The sequence below is a fragment of the Aquarana catesbeiana genome, linkage group LG05 (assembly GCF_042186555.1).
Source record: "Aquarana catesbeiana isolate 2022-GZ linkage group LG05, ASM4218655v1, whole genome shotgun sequence".
Taxonomy (NCBI): Eukaryota; Metazoa; Chordata; class Amphibia; order Anura; family Ranidae; genus Aquarana; species Aquarana catesbeiana.
In genome coordinates, this window is record NC_133328.1 from 154962707 (window position 1) to 154984678 (window position 21972).

At 42.2% G+C, this 21972-nt stretch overlaps 1 protein-coding gene across 4 annotated transcripts in view; it reads right to left on the minus strand.

Moving 5' to 3' along the window:
* The window catches only part of GADL1 (glutamate decarboxylase like 1), a 464941-nt gene that overhangs the window by 344598 nt on the left and 98371 nt on the right, over window positions 1–21972 (minus strand). The window contains exon 1 of one of the 4 annotated variants that reach the window (XM_073630284.1): window positions 13438–13649. The exons of 1 other annotated variant lie outside the window; for it this stretch is intronic. In XM_073630284.1, coding sequence (XP_073486385.1) covers window positions 13438–13495 — 58 coding nt within the window. In that variant the 5' untranslated portion in view covers window positions 13496–13649. Of the gene's footprint in view, window positions 1–6437; window positions 6867–8760; window positions 8782–13437; window positions 13650–21972 lie in introns of those variants that run through there. 2 more of the 4 variants (XM_073630287.1, XM_073630283.1) reach the window with 2 other exon arrangements.

Below are 21972 nucleotides of genomic sequence, written 5' to 3' on the forward strand. Positions count from 1 at the left end.
ACCATTAGGCCTTTAGGGGTCGGGGACACCGCTACAACAATAAGAGTCTACATTTAACCATCATGGTAATGGCAAAATTTGTTGCACATCAAGCTTCTATTTGGCTAGGGATTAGCTAAATGTATTTGGGTTCGGTTTGAGGATGGCTTGGCGAACATTATGGATTAAAATCAGCAGGGGCTGAATGCAAAAGACCAGTAATGGTCATTTTATATGCTAATAGGCAAGGGATTGTCAATGAAATGGCATGGAGGCTAGACATTGCCCTTGAGAACATGTATCAAAGCAAGATTTTTTTTCATTTAAATTGGCTTTGTTGGGAAGCAGAAATTTTCAGAAAGGTTTTAAATTTCCTATAAATAATGTTCCTGAAGGATGCTTTCAATCTGCCTATAAAATGTTACACCTGTAAGATGTATAAAACTTACTACAAAAAAAAAATGTTGTTTAATCACTTGCTTACTGGGCACTTAAACTCCCCTCCTGCCCAGACCAATGTTCAGCTTTCAGTGCTCTCACACTTTGAATGACAATTACTCAGTCATGCAACACTGTACCCAAATTATTTTTTTGTCCTTTTTTCATACAAATAGAGCTTTCATTTGGTGGTATTTGATCACCTCTGGGTTTTTTAATTTTTGCGGTATAAATTAAAAAAGACCGAAAATTTTGAAAAAAAAATGCTTTTTTCTTTGTTTCTGTGATAAAATTTTGCAAATTAGCAATTTTTATTCATGTAATTTATTCATGTGGTCAAATGTTGGCCACAATTTATACTGCTACATATCTTTGGTAAAAATAACCCAAATTAGTGGATATTATGTGGTCTGTGTGAAATTTATAGTCTACATGCTATGGTGTAAATCATAAAAAAATGATCACATCTGATCATACCTGATGTACTGAGGCCCATCTCATTTCTTGAGACCCTAACAAGCCAGGAAAGTACAAATGCCCCCCAAATGACCCCTTTTTGGAAAGTAGACATTCCAGGGTATTTAGTAAGAGGCATGGTGAGTTATTTGAAGTTGTCATTTTTTCCCACAATTCTTTGCAAATTAAGGTTTTTTTTATTTTTTATATTTTTTTCAGAAAATTGTCATTGTAATAGCTTATTTCTCTCACATGGAATGTGCATACCACAAATGACACCCCAAAATACATTCGGCTACTCCTCCTGAGTATAACAATACCACATGTGTGGGACTTTTTCACTAACAGGCCACACACAGAGGCCCAACATGCAGGGAGCATCATCAGGTGTTCAAGGAGCATAAATTACCCATCTAACTTGTTGACTACCTATTACACTTTTGAAGGCCCTAGAGCACCAGGACAATGGAAACGCCCACAAAATGACCCCATTTTGGAAAGCTAACACCTCAACGTATAATCTATGAGGCATAATGAGTCTTTTGAACGGTTCATTTTTTTTCCAGAAGTTTTTGGAAAATGTGGAAAAAAATGAAAACGCATTTTTTTTACACAAAGTTGTCCGTTTATAAGATATTTCCAACACATAGCATTTACATAGCAAAAATAACACCCCGAAATACATTCTGCTATTCCTCCTGAGTATACTGATACCACATGTGTGAGACTTTTACACAGCCTGACCACATACAGAGGCCTAACATTGAAGTAGCACCTTCAGGCCTTCTACGAGCATAAATTACACATTTCATTTCTCACCCACGTATTACACTTTTGAAAGCCCTGGAGCACCAGGACAATGGAAACGCCCACAAAATGACCACATTTTGGAAAGCACACACCCCAACGTATAATCTATGAGGCATAATGAGTCTTTTGAATGGTTCATTATTTTCCAGAAGTTTTTGGAATATGTGGAAAAAAAATGAAAACGCATTTTTTTTACACAAAGTTGTCAGTTTATAGGATATTTCCAACACATAGCATTTACATAGCAAAAATAACACCCCAAAATACATTCTGCTACTCCTTCTGAGTATAACGATACCACATGTTTGAGTCTTTTACACAGCCTGACCGTATACAGAGGCCTAATATTGAAGTAGCATTTTCAGGCGTTCTACGAGCATAAATTACACCTCTCATTTCTCACCCACCTATTACACTTTTGAAGGCGCTGGAGCGCCAGGACAATGGAAATGCCCACAAAATGACCCCATTTTGGAAAGCTAACACCCCAACGTATAATCTATGAGGCATAATGAGTCTTTTGAACAGTTCATTTTTTTCCAGAAGTTTTTGGAAAATGTGGAAAAAAATGAAAACTAATTTTTTTTTTTACACAAAGTTGTCCGTTTATAAGATGGCATTTACATAGCAAAAATGACACCCCAAAATACATTCTGCCACTCCTTCTGAGTATGGCAATACCACATGTGTGAGACCTTTACACAGCCTGGCCACATACTGAGATCCAACATGCAAGGAACACCATCAGGTGTTCCAGGGACACATAGCATGCACATACCAAGAATTACACCCCAAATTACATTAAGCTGAGCAAAGAGAAACAAAAGATTACCTGTGGTTTTAGTAGTACAGTTGTCCACAGGAGGATAGCACTGGTCCAGGCAGCAGGCAGGGACTTGGTCAGCAACAGCGAACACAATTTTTCAGGCAGCAGGCAGAAATACTGTCCATAGTCAGTACAGGCAGCAGGCAGGGATACTGTCCATAGGTCAGTGCAGTGCAGGGTCACGCAGGCAGAGATTGTCAGCAGTGCCAAAATATTGGTCTTGGTAGTAGGCAGGAACAAGGTCCATGTGCTGTGGTCAGTGCGACAAACAGAGGCATGAAGGCAGTAAGTCCTACAGGCAGCAGGCGGAAGTAGGGCCTCGTTCAGGACAGAATGGGGACAGGGGTAGAGGCTTCTCCCACCCAAATCTCTTTGAAGCCTCAGAGTCTCCAGGCCCTAATCTAGGAATGAGAAAACAAAGAAAATTGTTTTCTTCATCCAGAAAAACTATTCTGGAGCCCCTCACATATGTGAGACCCCTATGCTGAATCCCACTAGTCCAGTTGCAGGGTACAAGATCAGTCCAAGAGGCAGGCAAGAGGCATGGTCAAACAGTCCAAGGTCAGTTCCAGATCAGGCAAAGGTATGTACAGAATCGTTAGGCAGAAGCATGGTCGAATAACAGTCCAGGGTCAGTTCCATATCAGGCAGAGGTATGTACAGAATCGTTAGGCAGAAGCATGGTCGAATAACAGTCCAGGGTCGGTTTCAGATCAGGCAGCGGTATGTACAAAATGGGCAGGCAGAAGCGTGGTAAAATAACAAGCCAGGGTCAGTTACAGAGCAGGCAGTGGCAAAAGGGGTGTGAAGGCAGGAACTGAGGATTACGTTTACCATACTTCACTAATAATTTAGTGAAGTATGGTAACGGCGGAAGCATTCACCTATACAGAGGCCTGGTTCGGAAGGACATTGTGCGCAATAATAAGATGTGTCTCTTCTGACTCCTGCTCTGGTACACACCTTACATCTTTTTTGACGTCTTTGGCCTGTTGGTTTGGGAGGAAGTTTATCTAGAAAGTGGCGTTCGGAGAGTCAACTAACAACATCTGATCGGATGTTTACTGGTGGGCCGTTCAGGAATATAAGGGCAGTGTAAATTTCCTCCTAGTAGCCAAGGAAGGGTTGGGGGTTTTGGGTGGAGTTGCGGTAAATGATATAGGAGTTGTATATGGCCAATTGAAAAAAATAAATCGCTAACTTTTTTGTACCAATGGTATGTCCTTCTTGTGATCGTTGAAGTCGACTCCCCCCATAAACAAATTGTATTGATGGATGCATGTGGGTTTCTGGATGGGGCCATTCCTTCTGGGGATTTCCACATAGGTGTTATTGTGGATGGAAGACAACATATACACATCCCTTCTGTCCCTCCACTTCACTGCCAGAATCTCTTTGTTACGCAGACTTGCCGTTTCTCCTTTTCTCAACTTTTTATTAACAAGACTTTGAGGAAAGCCCTTCCGATTTTTTTTACGGTGCCACATGCTGGCGTCTTCTTCCGATGAAGGTTGTGGAACAGGGGCAGAGAAGTGTAGAAGTTGTCTACATACAGGTGGTATCCTTTGTTGAGTAGGGGATATATGAGGTCCCAAACAACTTTCCCACTGGTTCCCAAGTAGTCCGGACAATTAGGGGGCTGCAGCTGCTTGTCCTTCCCTTCGTACACTATGAAGGAATATGTGTACCCTGTGGCTCGGTCACATAGTTTGTACACCTTCACCCCATAGCGGGCCCTTTTGCTGGGGATAAATTGCTTAATTTTAAGCCTGCCGCTAAATTTAACAAGGGACTCATCCACACATATGTTTTGGTCCGGGGTGAACAGTTGGGGGAATACTTCAGAAAAATAATTTAATATTGGCCGAATTTTGTAAAGCCTGTCATAATTTGGATCAGTTCGGGGAGGGCACTGGGTATTGTCGCTGAAATGTAGGAACCTCATTATCATCAGATACCTGGTTCTGGGCATTACCGCGGACAAGAGCGGCATGTGGTGGAGGGGGTGGGTTGACCAATAGGAACGGAATTCTTTTTTTTGGTGAGCCCCATATTAAATGTGAGGCCCAAAATAACCTTGAACTCCTCCACTGTCAGGTCTCTCCACTCATAGGGACGGGCATAATATGATGTGGGATTTTGCAAAATAAATTGCTGTGCATACAGGTTGCACTGGGCCACAATTGACGCCAACATGTCCTCCGTAAAAATTAAATTAAAAAAAAATAATTGGGGTGAAATTCTCTGTATCCACCTGGACTCCTGGCTGGGCAGTGAAAGGGGGAACGCTAGCTTCTCCTGAATTAGGAGGAAGCCACAAGGGGTTCTGAAGTGCAAAGGGAAGGCTGGCATGGGACCTAACCCTTTGGGGCTGGGGTGACACCCCACTGGTACTTGGCCTTTCTTGCCGAGGCACTGCGGTGCTGGTGGATGGCACTGCGGTGCTAGTGGATGCCACTGCGGTGCTGGCGGATGCCACTGCGGTGCTGGTGGATGCCACTGCCTCCTCACTAGAACGCCTTTGTTTGGCGGGCCAAGTTTCTTCCTCCTCTGAGTCTGTAAGTGTTTCACCACTGAGGACTGGCTCTTAATTTACATCAGAATCTGAATTGGAAAGGGAATCCAAAAAAGAGAGCTCCCCGTTGCTCTCGTCAGCCGTAGAAAGAATTTGGTATGCCTCCTCGGCGGAAAAGCTTTTTTTGGACATGGCTGCTGGTGGCTATGAGATTGCACAGCTGTGTGCTAAGCCTGCACTGATGAGGTGGCACTGATTGATGGCACAGATGTGCACTGATGAGGCGGCACAGATGGGCACTGATCGCACAGATGGGCACTGATGAGGCGGCACAGATGGGCACTGATCGCACAGATGGGCACTGTATGAGGCGGCACAAATGGGCACTGAGGCAGCACAGATGGGCACTGAGGAAGCAGCACAGATGTGCACTGATTGCACAGATTTACACTAATGAGGCGGCACAGGTGGGCACAGATATGCACTGATGTGGCACTGGTGAGGTGGCACAGATGGGCACTGATGAGGCGGCACAGATGGGCACTGATAAGGCAGCACAGATGGGCACTGATAAGGCGGCACAGATGTGCACTGAAGCGTCACAGATGGGCACTGATTGGTACAGATGGGCACTGATGAGGTGGCACAGATGGGCACTGATGAGTTGGCACAGATGCGCACTGATTGCACAGATGTGCACTGATGGGCACAGACAGGCACTGATGGGCACAGATGGGCACAGACGGGCACTGATGGGCACAGACGGGCACTGATGATGCACTGATGGCACAAGTGGGCACTGATGTGCACAGGTGGGCACAGATGGCACTATATTGATGACACTGTGGGCACTGTTGGGCACTTTTTGGGCACACTTCGCTATTAGACTTTATAAAACTACTCACAGAAGCTCTCTCTCCTCACAAGCTGTCTCTGTGTGAGGAGAGAGAGCCGGCAATGAGAGATGATCTCAATTGTTTACATTTCAGATCATCTCTCATTGGAGGCGGCGATCGCAGCGGCCGTTTACAGCGATCTGTGATTGGCTGTGTCCAAGGGACACGGCCAACACAGATTTTCCCCGAGGCGTGCTCATGAGAGCGCGCTGGGAACGAGGAAAGGGGACGACGTCAATAGGCGTCGTCCCGGTATTTCAGATCCGCGCTGTTGCCCTCATTTGGCAATGGCCCGGATCTGAAGTGGTTAAAGTGCAGGTAAAGGACTGCTCCCAGCTGCTTTGCTGCTCAATGATGGCAGTGGGGAGTCCCCATTTACAAATATCATTCCCAGAGGCAGCGGATTGTGTTAGTAGGTGGCATGTTTTTCTTTGTGTTTAATGTGGATGTGGATGATGTATTTACATTTAGGAACCTTTTTGAGTTTTTATTTAATAAAGGACTTCTCAAAACTCACCCCAGTTGATTTTTTTAATTACGTGATTGGTAGTGTACTTGCTACTTCTAGTTTTGCCACCTGTACAGTTTTGCTGTGATTTCTGGTTCTCATGGTATATCTTTCTGGATTTTTCTTTTTTCATTCTTTTATTCTTCTTCATAAAATTTGAGCATTTTTCTTAAAAGAAACAATTATATTTAAAAAAAAAGTCAGTTTGTTTATTTACTTATCACGTATTTTTCGAATGAGTATGACCACAATCTACAAAATGTGGGTTGTATCCCACAATTATCAGGCCAGGGTTGTTGGGAAGAGGCTTTTATAATGAATAACTTTGGGACCCCCCTAGCAAGGTACCCCACTTGTTGAAGGCACGTGGCCTGGTACGGTTCAGGAGGGTGAGGATTTTGGGGAGGACCTCACATTTTTTCTTGTTTTTTGCATGGCAGTCTCCCTTAAAACCCATACCAGACCCCAATGGCCTTTTATGAGTAATAGGGAGGCATAAAGCCATTATTTATTTCTTTTTTACAGAGTCCCCCCCCCCCCCTTTGTTTACATTTTGCTGTCAGCTTGGAATTCCTGGCTGAAAGTTGAATGATGGGGATGAATGCTGAATGTTAGGACACCAGTGGCTGCTGGCTTCCAACAACCAGCCAGAAAGGGAACCTGCCACATTTAGCAGTGGTAGTAATACTGCTGCTAAATGTATCACTTCCCACTGCTGAAGGTGATTCTACTCACCTGAACATCAATTTAGTTCAGCCATTTAGAGAACCACTGAACAAGAAAAAAAACAGCAACTCTTCCCTATATGTGGCGCATATGTACTATAGCATCTGAAAAACATTGTAAAATATTCTTTAATGCAAGTTGTAGCTCCAAAACACCGACAGATTGCAGGATCTCCAACCCTGAGATACAAAGATGTGTTGATAGAAAGATGAAACTTTGAACAATTCAGTTATAATGAGACATAAATATTATTAAACGACTGTTCTAAAACAAAAAAATTATCATTTCATTTATAGTGCTGCTTAGTTAATTTATCAAACTTGCTCTATTATTGCCAAGAATGTGCTAAGCATAAAAAAAATACGAAGAAGAAAAAAAAAAAAAACATTGTATTGTTAGCATATAAATAATGGAATATACCGTACTTATATGTGTTTTTATGGAGTTAGAGCGAGAATGGCTTCTTCTTCCCATAAAACAGTAATTAATTACCCTCCAATTACCCTCCACCCCTTTGTCTTTCAATTATTTAATATTTGGGTTGTCTGAAAGAAGAATATAAATCTCATTCTTTTCTGCACTATTTGCAAACATGTGTTAGCGCAGTGAAGCTTTAAAGCGACAATCATTCTCTGAAATTGTTCTTATCACACATCATTAACCCTTTCATCACCTGTGTAACCAGATCAAGTTCTCCTGACAGTAAATATCAATTTTTTTCTTCTCCACACTCTGGCTCAGTTCAGTTAAACTGACAAAATACATTTACAAGATGTTTTTTTTTATATTAGATGTCATTCTGACAGGGAGATTCTGTCTGAGTTATAACTTAAAAGACTAGTGAATCCACTGACGCTGTGACAAGTGCAGATTCATTTATTTTATAGTTAACAACCTGAGAAGTGTTAAATTGTGCAGTAAAATATGGATGGAGGAGAGCAGAGTCGCATTGTGGAACTTCAATTATGTAATGCAGGATTAGGAACACTGACATATTATCAAAGAGAAATGGGCTAAACCTGGGATTAAGGATTACCAGCAGCAAGGTGAGTTCACATACTTCATTTTGTAGTAGTAATACCTCAGAGGGCACTAAGAAGATCACATGTAGAAGGTGTGATACATGATAAGGTTATTTAAACAAGAAAACAATAACAAGGTTAGGGGGTGTAATGAGAATTTACTTGGTGGATAATGCAGTTGTGAAATCCTATTAAAGTACAAACTATAGAATATTTTAGGTATAAAATTAATTTTATACGCTTAACTTTATTAGGAAGAGCAATTTATAGAGCAGAGGTGACTCTTTTAAATAATTAATATTTGAGTGTAAATACTGAATACTAAATGAGCAATATACATATTGAATAGAAAAAGGAAACACAATATTGTGTTTGCTTTTTCCTGATGCTTTATGCCATTAAAATTTTGTTATTGACTTACTTTACATAGACACAACATTACTATACTGTAGTTATACAAGTAAGACCCAAATATGGCTGTTTCTTAGTGGTGGTGATAATAGGGTTTAAGTAGTATTTATACTATATATCTAGATGTAAAGCATCTTTTGGGTGGTATAGGTTTGGTGCTCCTTATATCATACCTTGCGTCTGTGCTCTGGTGGTACTGCTGACAGACTTTGAATCATTTCTTTTACATTTGTGGCTGATTATTTTTTGGATACTTGTTCACTGCAATACAAGGTATAATGGTGATCTGTTATTGATAATTGCATCTGATATGTGGAATTTTGTATTTTGTTATTACATCTTTACTGCAGAAATTCCACCATCGGACCCCCGATGAAGAACGACAATTGAAAAGCGTTGGGTTCCACATGTGATTCATTATCAAATGTAATCGTAATGGTGACAATCATATGACACGTGTGGTATTTTGTGGGCCTAACAAGAGACACAAATGTATCCGCCTAATACTTTTTATTGTTGATGTTTTATTGAAATTTGCAATAAAGATAACATTTTATATATATATATATATATATATATATATATATATATATATATATATATATATATATATATATATATATATATACACACACACATACATATATATATATATATATATATATATATATATATATATATATATTTGTAATTATGATTTCGATGTCTAAAAAATCCTGCATGGAGTGTTGACAATTTTTGTATTTTATTATTTGGGATGTGGCATCAAGGCTATTTTTTTAGCCCAATGTATTACATTCTTGGCAAGCTGTAGTAAATCTCAGTATTGGGGCTTGAGTAGATCGGCAAATGCAGCATGCTTTCAGGTACATGCAGCTTGTACTTAAAGTGATTATAAAGTCTTGTTTTTTTTTTTCTATTAAAATATTAAACTTGTTATACTTACCTGCTCTGCGAAGTGCATTTGCACAGAGCAGCACAGATCCTCCTCTTCTGTCCTCCTGTTGAGTGCCCCCACAGCAAGCAGCTTGCTACGAGGGCACCCAAGCCGAGCTGCAGCCCCTGTGTCCATTTAGACATGGAGCTGAGGTTCGACCTGCCCCCTTTCTCCTGATTGGAGGGAGAGTCCTGGATGGCCAAGACACTCATGGACATTGCTGGACAGAAATGGGGCTCAGGTGAGTAATAGGGGGGTCAAGGGGGCTGCTGCACACAGAAAGCTTTTTATCTTAATGCAAAGAATTAGTTAAGATAAAAAAAACCTTCTGACTTGCCAACCCCTTAAAGATGAGTTTGAGATGCTTCAGACCTTCGTTTGACCTGCTTCTGAGCTCTTGAAGAGATTTGGGTTTCTGTCAATGGACATATGTAATATCACCACAATGTCTGCACTAAAAAACATATATGCAATAAAAAAAAAATGATATAAACCCTTAAACACAGGTGGGGCTTCTAATTGCTGATAAACGACATGTGCTGTACCAAATCACAGCACAGATGGGGTGTCCACCCCGCCACCGTATATCTACATAGGGCGGTCTGCTAGTGGGTAATAAGCTTTTTTTTTCTTTCTTTTTTCTTTTTGTTTTTTTGGTGTTGCAGTTTTTCTTTGGTTATGATGGACATATATAGCTTGGTTTCTGGGTCATGTGTATTCAGCCTACATTTTAGATCATTTTGGGATGCTTCTGACATCATTCAGATTTAATTCACAGTTGTATATGAACTGCAGTTTACCTCCTTCAAACTGCAGTTGACCTCCTTCTAACAGGCAGTATATCTCCTTACATCCTTCCTCTAAGCTGCATCAACTTCTTTCAAGCTGTTATTAAGTTCCCATTGACTTGAATGGGAAGAAAAGAAGCCCATTGACAAAAGCCCATTGACAAAGGCTCTAAGGATATTTTAGTCTGCTTAGAATCCCATCTTCAGTTCTGGCTAACCCAGAAGGATCTAAATAATTGAACTAGATAAAATAACATGTGATCTTCATGCTGCTTAGTCTCAAATAGTGATGTGTGAACTGCTCCAAACTATTTTTTTACAATGTAAGCTTCTACTTTAACATAATCATTTATTCTTCTACAACAACTTGTAGCAATAGTATCAAATAATTTGTGTCAGAAACACAGTGGCCATGATTCAATAAAGCATTTATGATGATTTTCTGGCAGTATGGTCACATTAGGAAGTCCTGAGCATAATCCATGAAAGCTTTGCAACAGTTCTGCTAATAGTTCTGGCACATGCGACAGCTTCAATTAGTTCTTATGTGTGCCACTTTCACAATCTGTCATTGTTGGCTGCAAAAAAAATAAAAAATGACAGCCATTTTGAACCTAAGGAAACTGGAGGTAATCAAGACCAACTTTATGTTGGCATACATGGGTTGATTTACTAGAACTGGAGAGTGCAAAATCTGATGCAGCTGTGCATGATAGCCAATCAGCTTCTAACATCAGCTTGTTCAATTAAGCTTTGACAATAAAACATGGAAGCCAATTGGTTTCTATGCAGAGTTGCACCACTATACATTGGGGGGAGTGTTTCTGAGTTTGTTGAATGGAGCAAAATCAGGAAGTCAGAGAGAAGAAACATGTTCATTGTCCATGCTGGCCCCCATACAGAAGAGTAGAGGACTATGCCCCCCACCACAGTAGAACAAAACAGTAGAGCCTGGGACAGACTGAATGTACCATGAATGGAGCCTGCACAAAGATCTAGATTCCACCGTCAACCCCAAACCCCCAGACCCACCCCAATGTCCACAGGATTTCAGCAGGTCAGTGTCACTGCAATTGTGTGTGCATCACAGGCCCTGGTTGCTGTTTTAGTCTATTGAGCTGCTCACTGTATAGCAGGGCATGTATAGCAGGGCATGTTGTGTATTTGGGGAGACCAGGGAAGATTTGTGATCCTCCTGGGGTTTTCTTATACTTTAAATGTGGGTTTTTCTTATACTTTCACCTTCAATGATAATGGTAAACAGGACAAATAGAGAAGGTAAAATTAAAAAAGATGGAACGCTAGAAACGCAGCTAGTGCGATATGGAAATAGTTCCAAAGGTGTGCCAGTAGGCAAAGTTCATTCACTGCTGAGACCAGACCAGAGTTTAGGGGTTCTGGTCTGTATCAGTGTGGACAGCCAGCTGTAGAGAGCAGAAGCGACTCTGTAGATATGGGTGAGAGAGAGGAGTGACGCCACTCTGAGTGCAGTATGTCAGTTAAAATTCAACGCTTAATAAAAGTAACATCAACTCATATTTTGGTGAGATATAATGTGCATGGCATAAGTAGCTTGAGCTCCTGTAGTCCAGCTGGGCAGCGGTAGTGGTCAGCAGTTCCCAGCGGCTCCAGTGGTTCCCAGGGCTCCGAGGCTGAAGACAGTCACACAACAAGCACGTCAGCGGTGATGGACGGGAGCCGTAGTCAAGTTCGCATTCGGAGCATACATGCTAATTCATCAGGCTGACATAGGAGCAGGCATGCTCCGAATACGAGCTTGACTACGCCTCCCATCCATCACCGCTGACGTGTTGTTATGTGACCGTCTTCAGCCTCGGAGCCTCGGGAACCACTGGAGCCGCCGGGAACTGCTGACCACCACCGCTGCCCAGCCAGACTATAGGAGCCCAAGCTACTTATGCCATGCACATTAAATCTCACCAAAATGTGAGTTGATCTTACTTTTATTAAACATTGAATTGTAACTGACATACTGCACTCGGAGTGGCACCACTCCTTTCTCTCTCTCCCACAAATAGAGAGGGTAGAGAGGGTGAATCTCCTTAACAGGGGCACTAACAGGTTTTCTAATCCCTCCCCAATCTAAAACTAAAAAAAGGTTTTGCCTTTAGTTATACTTTAACTCCTGCAGTGCTGGTATGGCAGCTTGGAGGGACTTCTCCTACTTTCCGCTACTTTCTAGAAGATTTGGAACATCTTTGTGACAAATTCATGTACATGTTTCTGACAGGTATATGAATCTGTCACACTCACTGACATGTGGACCCATAGCACACTTCTAAAGACTGTCTTCATCATTTCTTATGAATTCCAGGGAGATTTTAGAATCACAAGAATTTGAGGGCTGTTACTGACACTTTTTAAATATATGATATTCTCATCTTCATTTGCCAATCCTATTAAACCGGTAGGGTGACATATCCCTGTTTTATTGTCATGCAGTGCAATAACAGTCTTCAGGCTTCTTCTTGACATACTATGCCTTTTTTTTTTATAAAGCTTTAAACACTATTCCGTTAAGTAGTAATTTTTAGTTCATTTCCAACTTCTTGTTAGGGGTAACAAACTAGAAAATAAAACCACGGGGATATGATTTCCATCAAATGGTAGCATAGGGAAGCTGAAGACAAAGAACTGAAATTACTGGCAAATGCCAATATAAAAAACGTGAACATTTAACTGGATATCAGGTCATGCTTCAAAAGACACATATGGTCAACGACAAGGTATAAACCTCAGTAAATGGTGTGTGCAGTAATATTGTGCTGAACAGTGGGTTAAAGTACATCTAGTCATTAACTGAATGAGATTTAATTTGCAAAAGCACTGTAGATCATAAATACCGGTACTTCCATAGAAAACCTATTAATCAACTCAGGCATTTCTAGGAGTGGAGTCTCGTGTTTGCACAGGACAAAGGGTGTGCAGATATTAGTAAAAATATTCCCTTTGACACACCCACAAGCTGCTCTCCCAGAGTATTTCTGATGGTGAAACATCCTAGGATTTGTAATTTAAGAGTGCACATTTATCAATACAATTTACTTCCCTGAGTTCAGCTTTCAAAAGTATCTCATCCTCCCAGACCCTAGATCCATACTTACCTGCATCTGATAATTTCAGCTTTTTGCAATGCATACAGCCTACATCCAAAATCTTCATTGTCACTGGTCTTGCCTGTACATTGGATTCTCATAGGCTTCTCCAAAGTCTCTACAGAAGTTAATGAGAAGCAACCTTGCAAGCACAGCCCAGCAGTAAGGGGGGAGGATCGGTTAGGGGGCTTCACTTCCAAAATATTTGGAGCAAAGATGACCTAATGAGGAGAAAAAGAAGTCTTAGGAATGTTGGCTGTATTATAGTAAGGTTAGGGAAACAGGCTGCGGTATAGGGACCTCTCATGTCTTGATAAGTAAAAGTACCAGATGAATCATTCAATCTAGCAAGATGCATAATGCTAATATCCAAGCTGGGCAAAGCCCAAATTAACTTTCAGTTTGAATGAGCTAAAAACATTCCAGGTACATTAAAACAAAAGGTGTGAAAATTCGTACTGTTAGTTTTCTATAGAAAACAGCCACAGCCTGAGTAACAAAGCTGACCATTACTAGAGTGGAGGGCCCTTACCTTTTGTAGGGAAGCAGTTGTCTCTCTGCAGAAATGCCCACTACTACATTAGACTTAAAGGTCTGGAATCAATAACGCTTATCCCTCTGATTAAAGAGCTGTAGCTCTGACTCTTTAGAAGGAAGAGGGAGCTCTACAGGGAGACTACAGCCTCCACAAAAAAATCAAGGGTCCTGGAAGGAAGGAGACACATTTTTCTACTCAGGCTGTGACCGTTTTAGAGAGAAGACAAACTGTAATGCCCCATACACACGATTGAACTTTGCGACAACAAAACCGTGGATTTTTGTTCGAAGGATGTTGGCTCCAACTTGTCCTGCGTACACACGGTCACACAAATGTTGGGCAACAATTACTAACGTAGTGACGTACAAGATGTACATGATATCTCCATTACGAGATACTTGATTCCGAGCATGCTTGGACTTTTTTCCAATGGACTGTACACAAGATCAGAAAGTCGGTGGAAAATTTGATAACCTGCTAGCCAACATTTGTTGGCAGAAAGTCCGCCAACAAATGTTCGATGGAACATACACACAGTTGGACTTTCTACCAACAAGCTCACATCCAACATTTGTTGTCGGAAAATCTGATCGTGTGTACGGGGCATAAGACTTTGCACATGATATGTTTTGATACACCTGAAATATATTTAGTTGATTTAAACTAAAAGTTTATTAGGGTTTTGAGAAAATCCCAAAACCGTACAAAATAACTATAATAATAATCATCAAAATATAATATCTAATGTATTACACATTAATATGCAAATTAGACCAGTATCAGTGCAGATTACAAATAGATAAAAGCACAATAAACTTCAACTAAGTCTAATTTCTAAATGATATTGTATTAATTATTAGAAGAATTTAATTCATAGCAAAAAGTCTAATTAAACATACATCATTTGTTGTATAAATGAATTATTAATAAAAGTGTATTTATCAAATCGTTACCTAGAACCAAAAATATATATCGAGAATATAGAAAGAACAAAAAATGGCTGGACGGTTGCACTCCATTAAGACACCTTTATTGGCGTCAGATAAAATCCAGATAGTCACACACGATTGAAGTGTTCAAAAAACTGAAAATTTCCTATCAAATGCTTACCATAATTTTCCTTTCAAGATAGGCTCCATGGCAGCATACGTGTGGGTTAGCCCCGCCTCCATAACTACCCTATAGGACACCTCTCCCATAAATCTTTGCTCTGGGCTACCAGCCATGTTCCGTAACTAACCTACTCCAAACATTGGGAGGGGACTCCTGCTGCCATGGAGCCTATCAGGAAAGGAAAATTACGGTAAGTATTTGAGTTTTCCTGACAGGCTCCATGGCAGCTACCGTGTGGGAAATAACTCACCATACACACCCAGGTGGGTTAAATGTTGAGCAAAGAAACCAAAATGTATTTAACACCGTCAACCGACAGTACTTGCAAACCAAAATTAACAGATGATAAGGCTGCTGGTTCAACACAGTAGTGAGACACAAATGTGTTGATAGAAGACCAGGAAGCCGCTCTACAGATTATTTCAGGAGCGACATGTTGTGAGTGCTGTCACTGCTTCTGGAGGAGCCAAGCCCTTTGCTTTATAAGCCCTTTGAATGGTCTGTACGATCCATGCAGCAATGGATCTAACCAAAGCCTGCATTCCTTTGTTTTTTCCATGGAGAAGGATGAAAAGAAAATCTGATTGTCTAAAGGGAGCCGTACCATCCAGGTATTGTTTAAGAGTGTGCCCCACATCAAGGGGGTGGACATCTTGAATTTCCGTTGACCTAAAGGTGGGAAGCACAATTTCTAGATTTTCATGAAAAATTGTGGTCACTTTAGGGTTTGAACCCAGTATGGGAATTAACACTGCTCTGTCTGGAAAAAAAAAGTTAGGAAAAAGCTCCTTTGAACCCAGGTTTCTGAATTCAGACACTCTTTTTGCTGAACAGCCACCAGGAAGGTGGTCTTAAGTGTAAGATCTTTCACTGAGAGAGGCTTGTCAGGATCTGATCCGAGCTTAGAAAGGAAATCCAGAACAAGAGGGAGATCCCACTTGGGGAACCTTGGCTTCCTCTGAGGCCTAAGCCTGATAGCACCATTAAAGAACTGGTGAACAAGGGAGTGATTAGCCCATCAAACTCCTGTGAATGCAGAGAGGGCAGATACTTGTACCCAAAGTGAGCTCAGAGATAGGGACAGGTCTAGACCCGATTGTAGGAAAATAAGAACGTCCTGGACTGTTGGAGCATTACAAGGGTTAGGCTTAGAAGACATGTGGTCTGTAAACCTGGTCCATATACGTTCATAGACCCTGTTGGTGCTTTTCCTTCTGGCATTAAGGAGGGTCAGAATGGCCTTTTCTGGACAACCTAGAGCCTCCCACTCTCAAGAACCAAACCCTGAGGTGCAGGTGAGAAGGATAGGGGTGCAGAGTTGTGCCCTGAGATAGTAGATCCGGCCTGAGTGGCAGGGGAATTGAGTCCTGATAACTGAGCAGTGTCAAGAGAGGAAACCATGGACTGTTGGTCCAGAAAGGAATTGCCGCTATGACTTCAACCTTCTCCGTTCGGAGCCTCCGGACAAACTGGAGTATCACTGGCACCAGAGGAAAGGTGTAAGCCTTGTGGAACCTCCACTGGTCCGTGAGAGCATCTATCCCATATGCCTGAGGGTCTCAGAACCTCGAGTAAAACTTGGTCAACTTGCAGTTGCACGGGGATGCAAAGAGGTCGACTTCTGGAGACAAACCCAGGGTCAGGTGCCATTCGAACACCTCTTTGTGGAGAGACCACTCATTGTTGTTCATCTGAACATGAGAAAGGAAGTCTGCCTGTACACTCTGGATCCCAGGTATGTAAACTGCTGAGATGTTGGACAAGTTCTTTTGAGCCCAGCTCATGATTGGCTCTACCTCCTGTAGTAGGGACCAGCTGCGGGTTCCACCCTTCTTCCTTATGTAGGCCACCGCAGTTATATTGTCCAACCTGAGCATCAGTGAGGAGTTCTTTGTTAGATGATGGAACGCTAGAAGCGCCTGAAAGGCAGCCCGCAGTTCCAGGATGTTGGACACAATCCAGAGAGAAGGGGAGTTCCATCTGCCCTGTGCTACTTCTGATAGAAAATGAGTGCCCCAGCCCCTGTTTCTGGCATCTGAGATTATCGTGACCCATGTGATGGGAATGATCGAGTGGCAATTGTGAAGATTTTTCTCCTGGAGCCACCAAAGGAGAGACGCTTTCATAGTTGGAGAAAGGTGGATGCGCTGGTTCTTGCTGTCGGGCCTCCATTGTTGGAGGAACCCTTTTTGGAAGGGCCATGTGTGCCATTGTGCCCACTTCGCCATGGGAATAGTAGCTGCCATGGTGCCAATCACCTTCACACACTGGAGGGCGGAGAGATGAGACGAAGCGAGGGCTGAGTGAATTCTGTCTCAGACTACTACAGTCTTCTACCTTGGGCAGCGAGATGGAGCCCTCCACCATGTTTAAGTGAGCTTCGAGAAACACGAGGTACTGTGTGGGTTCCAGATGGCTCTTCTCTATATTCAGAAGCCATCTGAACTCCTGAAGGGTGGAGATGACCAGGCTCCTGTGGTCTAAAAGTTGACTTTTGTTTTGAGCTAGGAGGAGGAGGAAATCGTCTAGGTAGTGATGAATCCGAACCCCTTGACTCGGAGCAAAGCCACAACAGTTAACATGACCTTGGAGAAGACATGAGGTGATGTTGTTAGACCGAAGGGGAGATAGGTGAATTGTAAGTGCTGTTTGCCTACTGCAAAGCGAATAAATTGTTGAAAGTCTGCTGCCCCCAGGAACGTGGAAGTAGGCGTCTTTCAGATCGATTGTCTCCTGGATGACTCGACTGCTGGATTGTAAGTAAAGACTCCATCTTGAATTTTTCTTTTCGGATGAAGTGGTTGAGATGTTTCAAATCTATGACTGGTCTCCATGTGCTGTTCTTTTTCTGTACCATAAACAGAGGAGAGTACATACCCTTGCCTTGTTCGCCATCCAGAACAGGAATGGCTGCGCCTTGATCCAACAAAGAGACTACGTAGGCTAATAGGATCTGCTTTTTTTCATCTGAAAGGGGAAGAGTTGTGGGAATGAATCTGAGCCTGGGGGGCTGCTGAAGACCCAGGTGTAGCCTGAGGAGAACGTTTTGAAGGTTCAGAAGTCCTGGATTGAGGCCGCCCAGACATGCCGAAAGTGGGGAAGACTGGACCCCACCTGGCATGCCTGAGCGGGCTCAATCTCAAAAAGACTTAGTGGAATCCTGGTTGCCGGAAGAACCATCCTTTGCAGGTTTCTTAAATGAAGACTGTCTAGCTCTCCAGGATCTTGAGGACTCCCGGCCAGGCCTGTAACTGCGCGCCTCTCTTGCGCGATTGGTATTCTGTCTTCTCGGAAAAGACCGTCCCTGACCATGTAAGCACCAATCCTGAAGGAGGATCCTTGCGGTTTTTTTTTTACACAATGCCGGCCTCCACGTCCTTAACAGCTGACGAGTCATCGGCTGTCATCAGGCTTCCCAGCTGACAGCTGAATGTAAAAAAAAAAGAATTGCCGGCTAAATAAAAATTGGGGAAAAAAACAGCGTGGGGTCCCCACCCAGGTCCATACCAGGCCCTTGGGTTTAGTATGGATTTGGAGGGCCCCCCATGCCAAAATTAAAATAAAATGGCGTGGGGTCCCCCCAAAATCCATACCAGACCCTTATCCGAGCATGCAGCCTGGCAGGTCAGGGAAGGGAGGGGACGAGCGAGCGCCCCCCCAGAACCATACCAGACTGCATGCCCTCAACATGGGGGATTGGAGCTTTGGGGCAGGGGAGGGCTCTGCACCCCCCCAAAGCACCTTGCCTCCTTGATGGGGACAAGGGCCTCATCTCGACAACCCTGGTCGGTGGTTGTCGGGGTCTGCATGTGGGGGGCTTATTGGAATCTGGAAGCCCCCTTTAGCAAGGGGGTCCCCACATCTCGGCCTCCCTATGTGAATAAGTATGGGGTACATTGTACTCATACCCATTCACTAAAAAAAGTAGTGTAGTGTGAAAAAATACCGTAGACAGATTTTGACAAGTCTTTTATTAAAAATGTCTTCTTCCTCCTTCTTCCTCTATCTTTTCCTTCCCTGCTTCTTCCTTGGCTTGGGCAGATCAGCGGGACGCAGCATCAGAGGAGGGTCATCAGCAGGAGCGGCAGCAGAGGAAGAAGCACACCAGACAAAGAAGACAGGAGAAAGAAGAAGACAGGAAGAAGAGGCGGGAGATGGAGAAGCCCGGAGGAGGAAGAAGTGGGGAAGGAGAAGACGGAGGAAGACCGGAGGAAGAAGAAGACATTTTTAATAAAAGACTTGTCAAAATCTGTCTACTGTATTTTTTCACACTACAATACTTTTTTTGGTGAATGGGTAGGGGTACAATGTACCCCATACTCATTCACGTGGGGGGCGGCCGGGATCTGGGGGCCCCCTTGTTAAAGGAGGCTTCCAGATTCTGATAAGCTCCCCGCCCGCAGACCCTGACAACCACCAACCAGGGTTGTTGGGATAAGGCCCTTGTCCCCGTCAACATGGGGGCAAGGTGCTTTGGGGTAGGGGGCACAGAGCGCCCCCTGCTCCAAAGCACCCACCCCCCCATGTTGAGGGCATGCAGTCTGGTATGGTTCAGGAGGGGGGCGCTCGCTCATTCCCTCCCTTTCCGGACCTACCAGCTGCATGCTCCAATAAGGGTCTGGTATGGATTCTGGGGGGGAGCCCACACCATTTTTTTCAAAATTTTGGTGTGGGGGTTCCCCTCCAAATCCATACTAGACCCAAGGGCCTGGTATGGACCTGGGGGGACCCCACGCTGTTTTTTTTACATTTTCTTTTTTGCCGCCGATTCTTTTTTTTTTTTACATGCAGCTGTCAGCTTGGAAGCCCGCTGACAGCTGATGACTCATCAGTTGTTAAGGATGTTGCGGCCGGCTTCCTGGCCCCATCCTTAGCAACCAGTTATATATAGTGATAGTACAGCTAAAAAAAAACACAAATCACAAAAACACAAATCACGTCAAAATCGCAGTAAGAGCATGGTACTTGCATTTTGGATGCGTGTTCATTGTCTATTCAAAGTCTATTACATGCAAAATGCTGCATTTTGCTGAAAAAAAGTCCCTGACCCTTTCCAAAAATGCAGAGGCACAAAAATGCATTGAGGTGAACGTGTTCCATAGGAACTCATGTTAAAAAAAAATCCCTGCCTTTCTGCAAAATGCATCAAAAAAACGCATTAGTGTGAATGGAGCCTTAATGTTGAATTTTTCACAGACAATACTCAACAGTTACTTTGCCACAACTTAATATTGAGCAGATAGCTCTGTTTTGTTATGTCTATAGTATTTTTCATTTGGCTAATATTCAGTTCTGTATCTTTTTTGACCTTTTTACGTTGCCTGTCAGCCACCATTGCCAACTTTTTCCTGAGAACTGATTATTTCTTGTAGCCTAAGGTACTGTCAAAAGTCCAACTTACACAAAGGCTTTCATCTCAATTCCCTTGAAGCTGCAGTGCTAATCACATGACCATTATAGATTGGGGCTGGAGCAGGTAACATTACAAAACTAAAAAGATGTCATCCAGACTCTTCTTAAAGATAAACAGCATCAATAGCTGCACAAATCAATTAATTCAAATGACCACAAATGCTTCTACCATACTCACTTTTACAAACACAACTGCGATAAAGATAAACTGTATGAAATATAAATACATTTATAGACAACATTGTTTGAATGAATATCAGTAGGTCTGTTTACAATGAAAAAAAAACTCAATATCTAAGATAAATGAAACATGTTTTCTCCTAAAAAACCTTGTTTTTCTGTAACGAATGCCTTTTATAAAATGTTCAAATAGAAATAAATTACCATAAGAAAGTTGTATCAGCTCTAAGGAAGAAAATCATTCTTGATGAATGAAATTTGGAAGTCATCACTACAATTGCTTCACAAATAAAAACAATGTGAATATCAAACTTCCAAAGTCACTGCTGAATGTATATACAGTATCTAAATATATTTATAAGGTTAACTTTTCAAACAATCCTGTCCTGCTGTTCACTGCCACAAAGTTGAGAATTTGTAATGAAACATATGAATAGGAATGTGTTGCCTACGGTAGGGTGTGCATATTACACTTTAAAAGGTAACATTTCTTGCAATGGCTAAATTACTGGAAAATTAACAAATCAGAGGTTTGAATGGCCGATGATAAGCCTTGCAGTGGCCTCCCTTAACACTGAAAAGATTCATTAATTGTTTTGTCTAGGGGGAGAGGATTAAGGTGTAAATACTTACCTGATTATAATGCAGGTATGTTGGCACTCTCCTCAAACTACATTGCTTGTAGATTTGGATATAGATGTCTTTTTGACTTTTGCAGAAGTTATGCTTTTAGTGCCTCGTATCTGTGGCCCTCAATTGAGGTGGACCTTCGTAGGAGCAATCTTGACCTCTTGGGTGGCTGTTCTCCATCTTCTCATGCCCGGCTCCCCCTTTTTGCAACTGACCTTCTAAGGTTTTTTAACGTTAAGTGCAAGCTCATGCTATATATTATGTGGTATGTATAATTCAACCTCTGAAAGTGTTGTTTCTCTTGTTGTTTCAGAGGTTATTACCCCTGAAGAGAGGCATTTTATAGCCAGAAACACGTCGGATACTTTGGAGTGTAATAAGTATCTGTATATGCATTCCATACTCTTTTTCGTCATCTATGCTATTCTTCTTTGCACAGACAAAAGTTTTTAGTGTTATTGCTATGGCTAACATTTTCTTTGTAATAAAATGTATACATACTTTTATATCTTTGGTGTGCTTGTTGTCTTTAAAACCCCGTTCCCAAGGGGGATCTTCTTTTGTTCTTACAATATTGGGCGGTGGCAACATCACACTTGGTTTCTTTGATGGTGGAATTCTTTATAAATACTTACCTTTCTCCTCAATACAGCAGGCTCCCTCCAGGACTT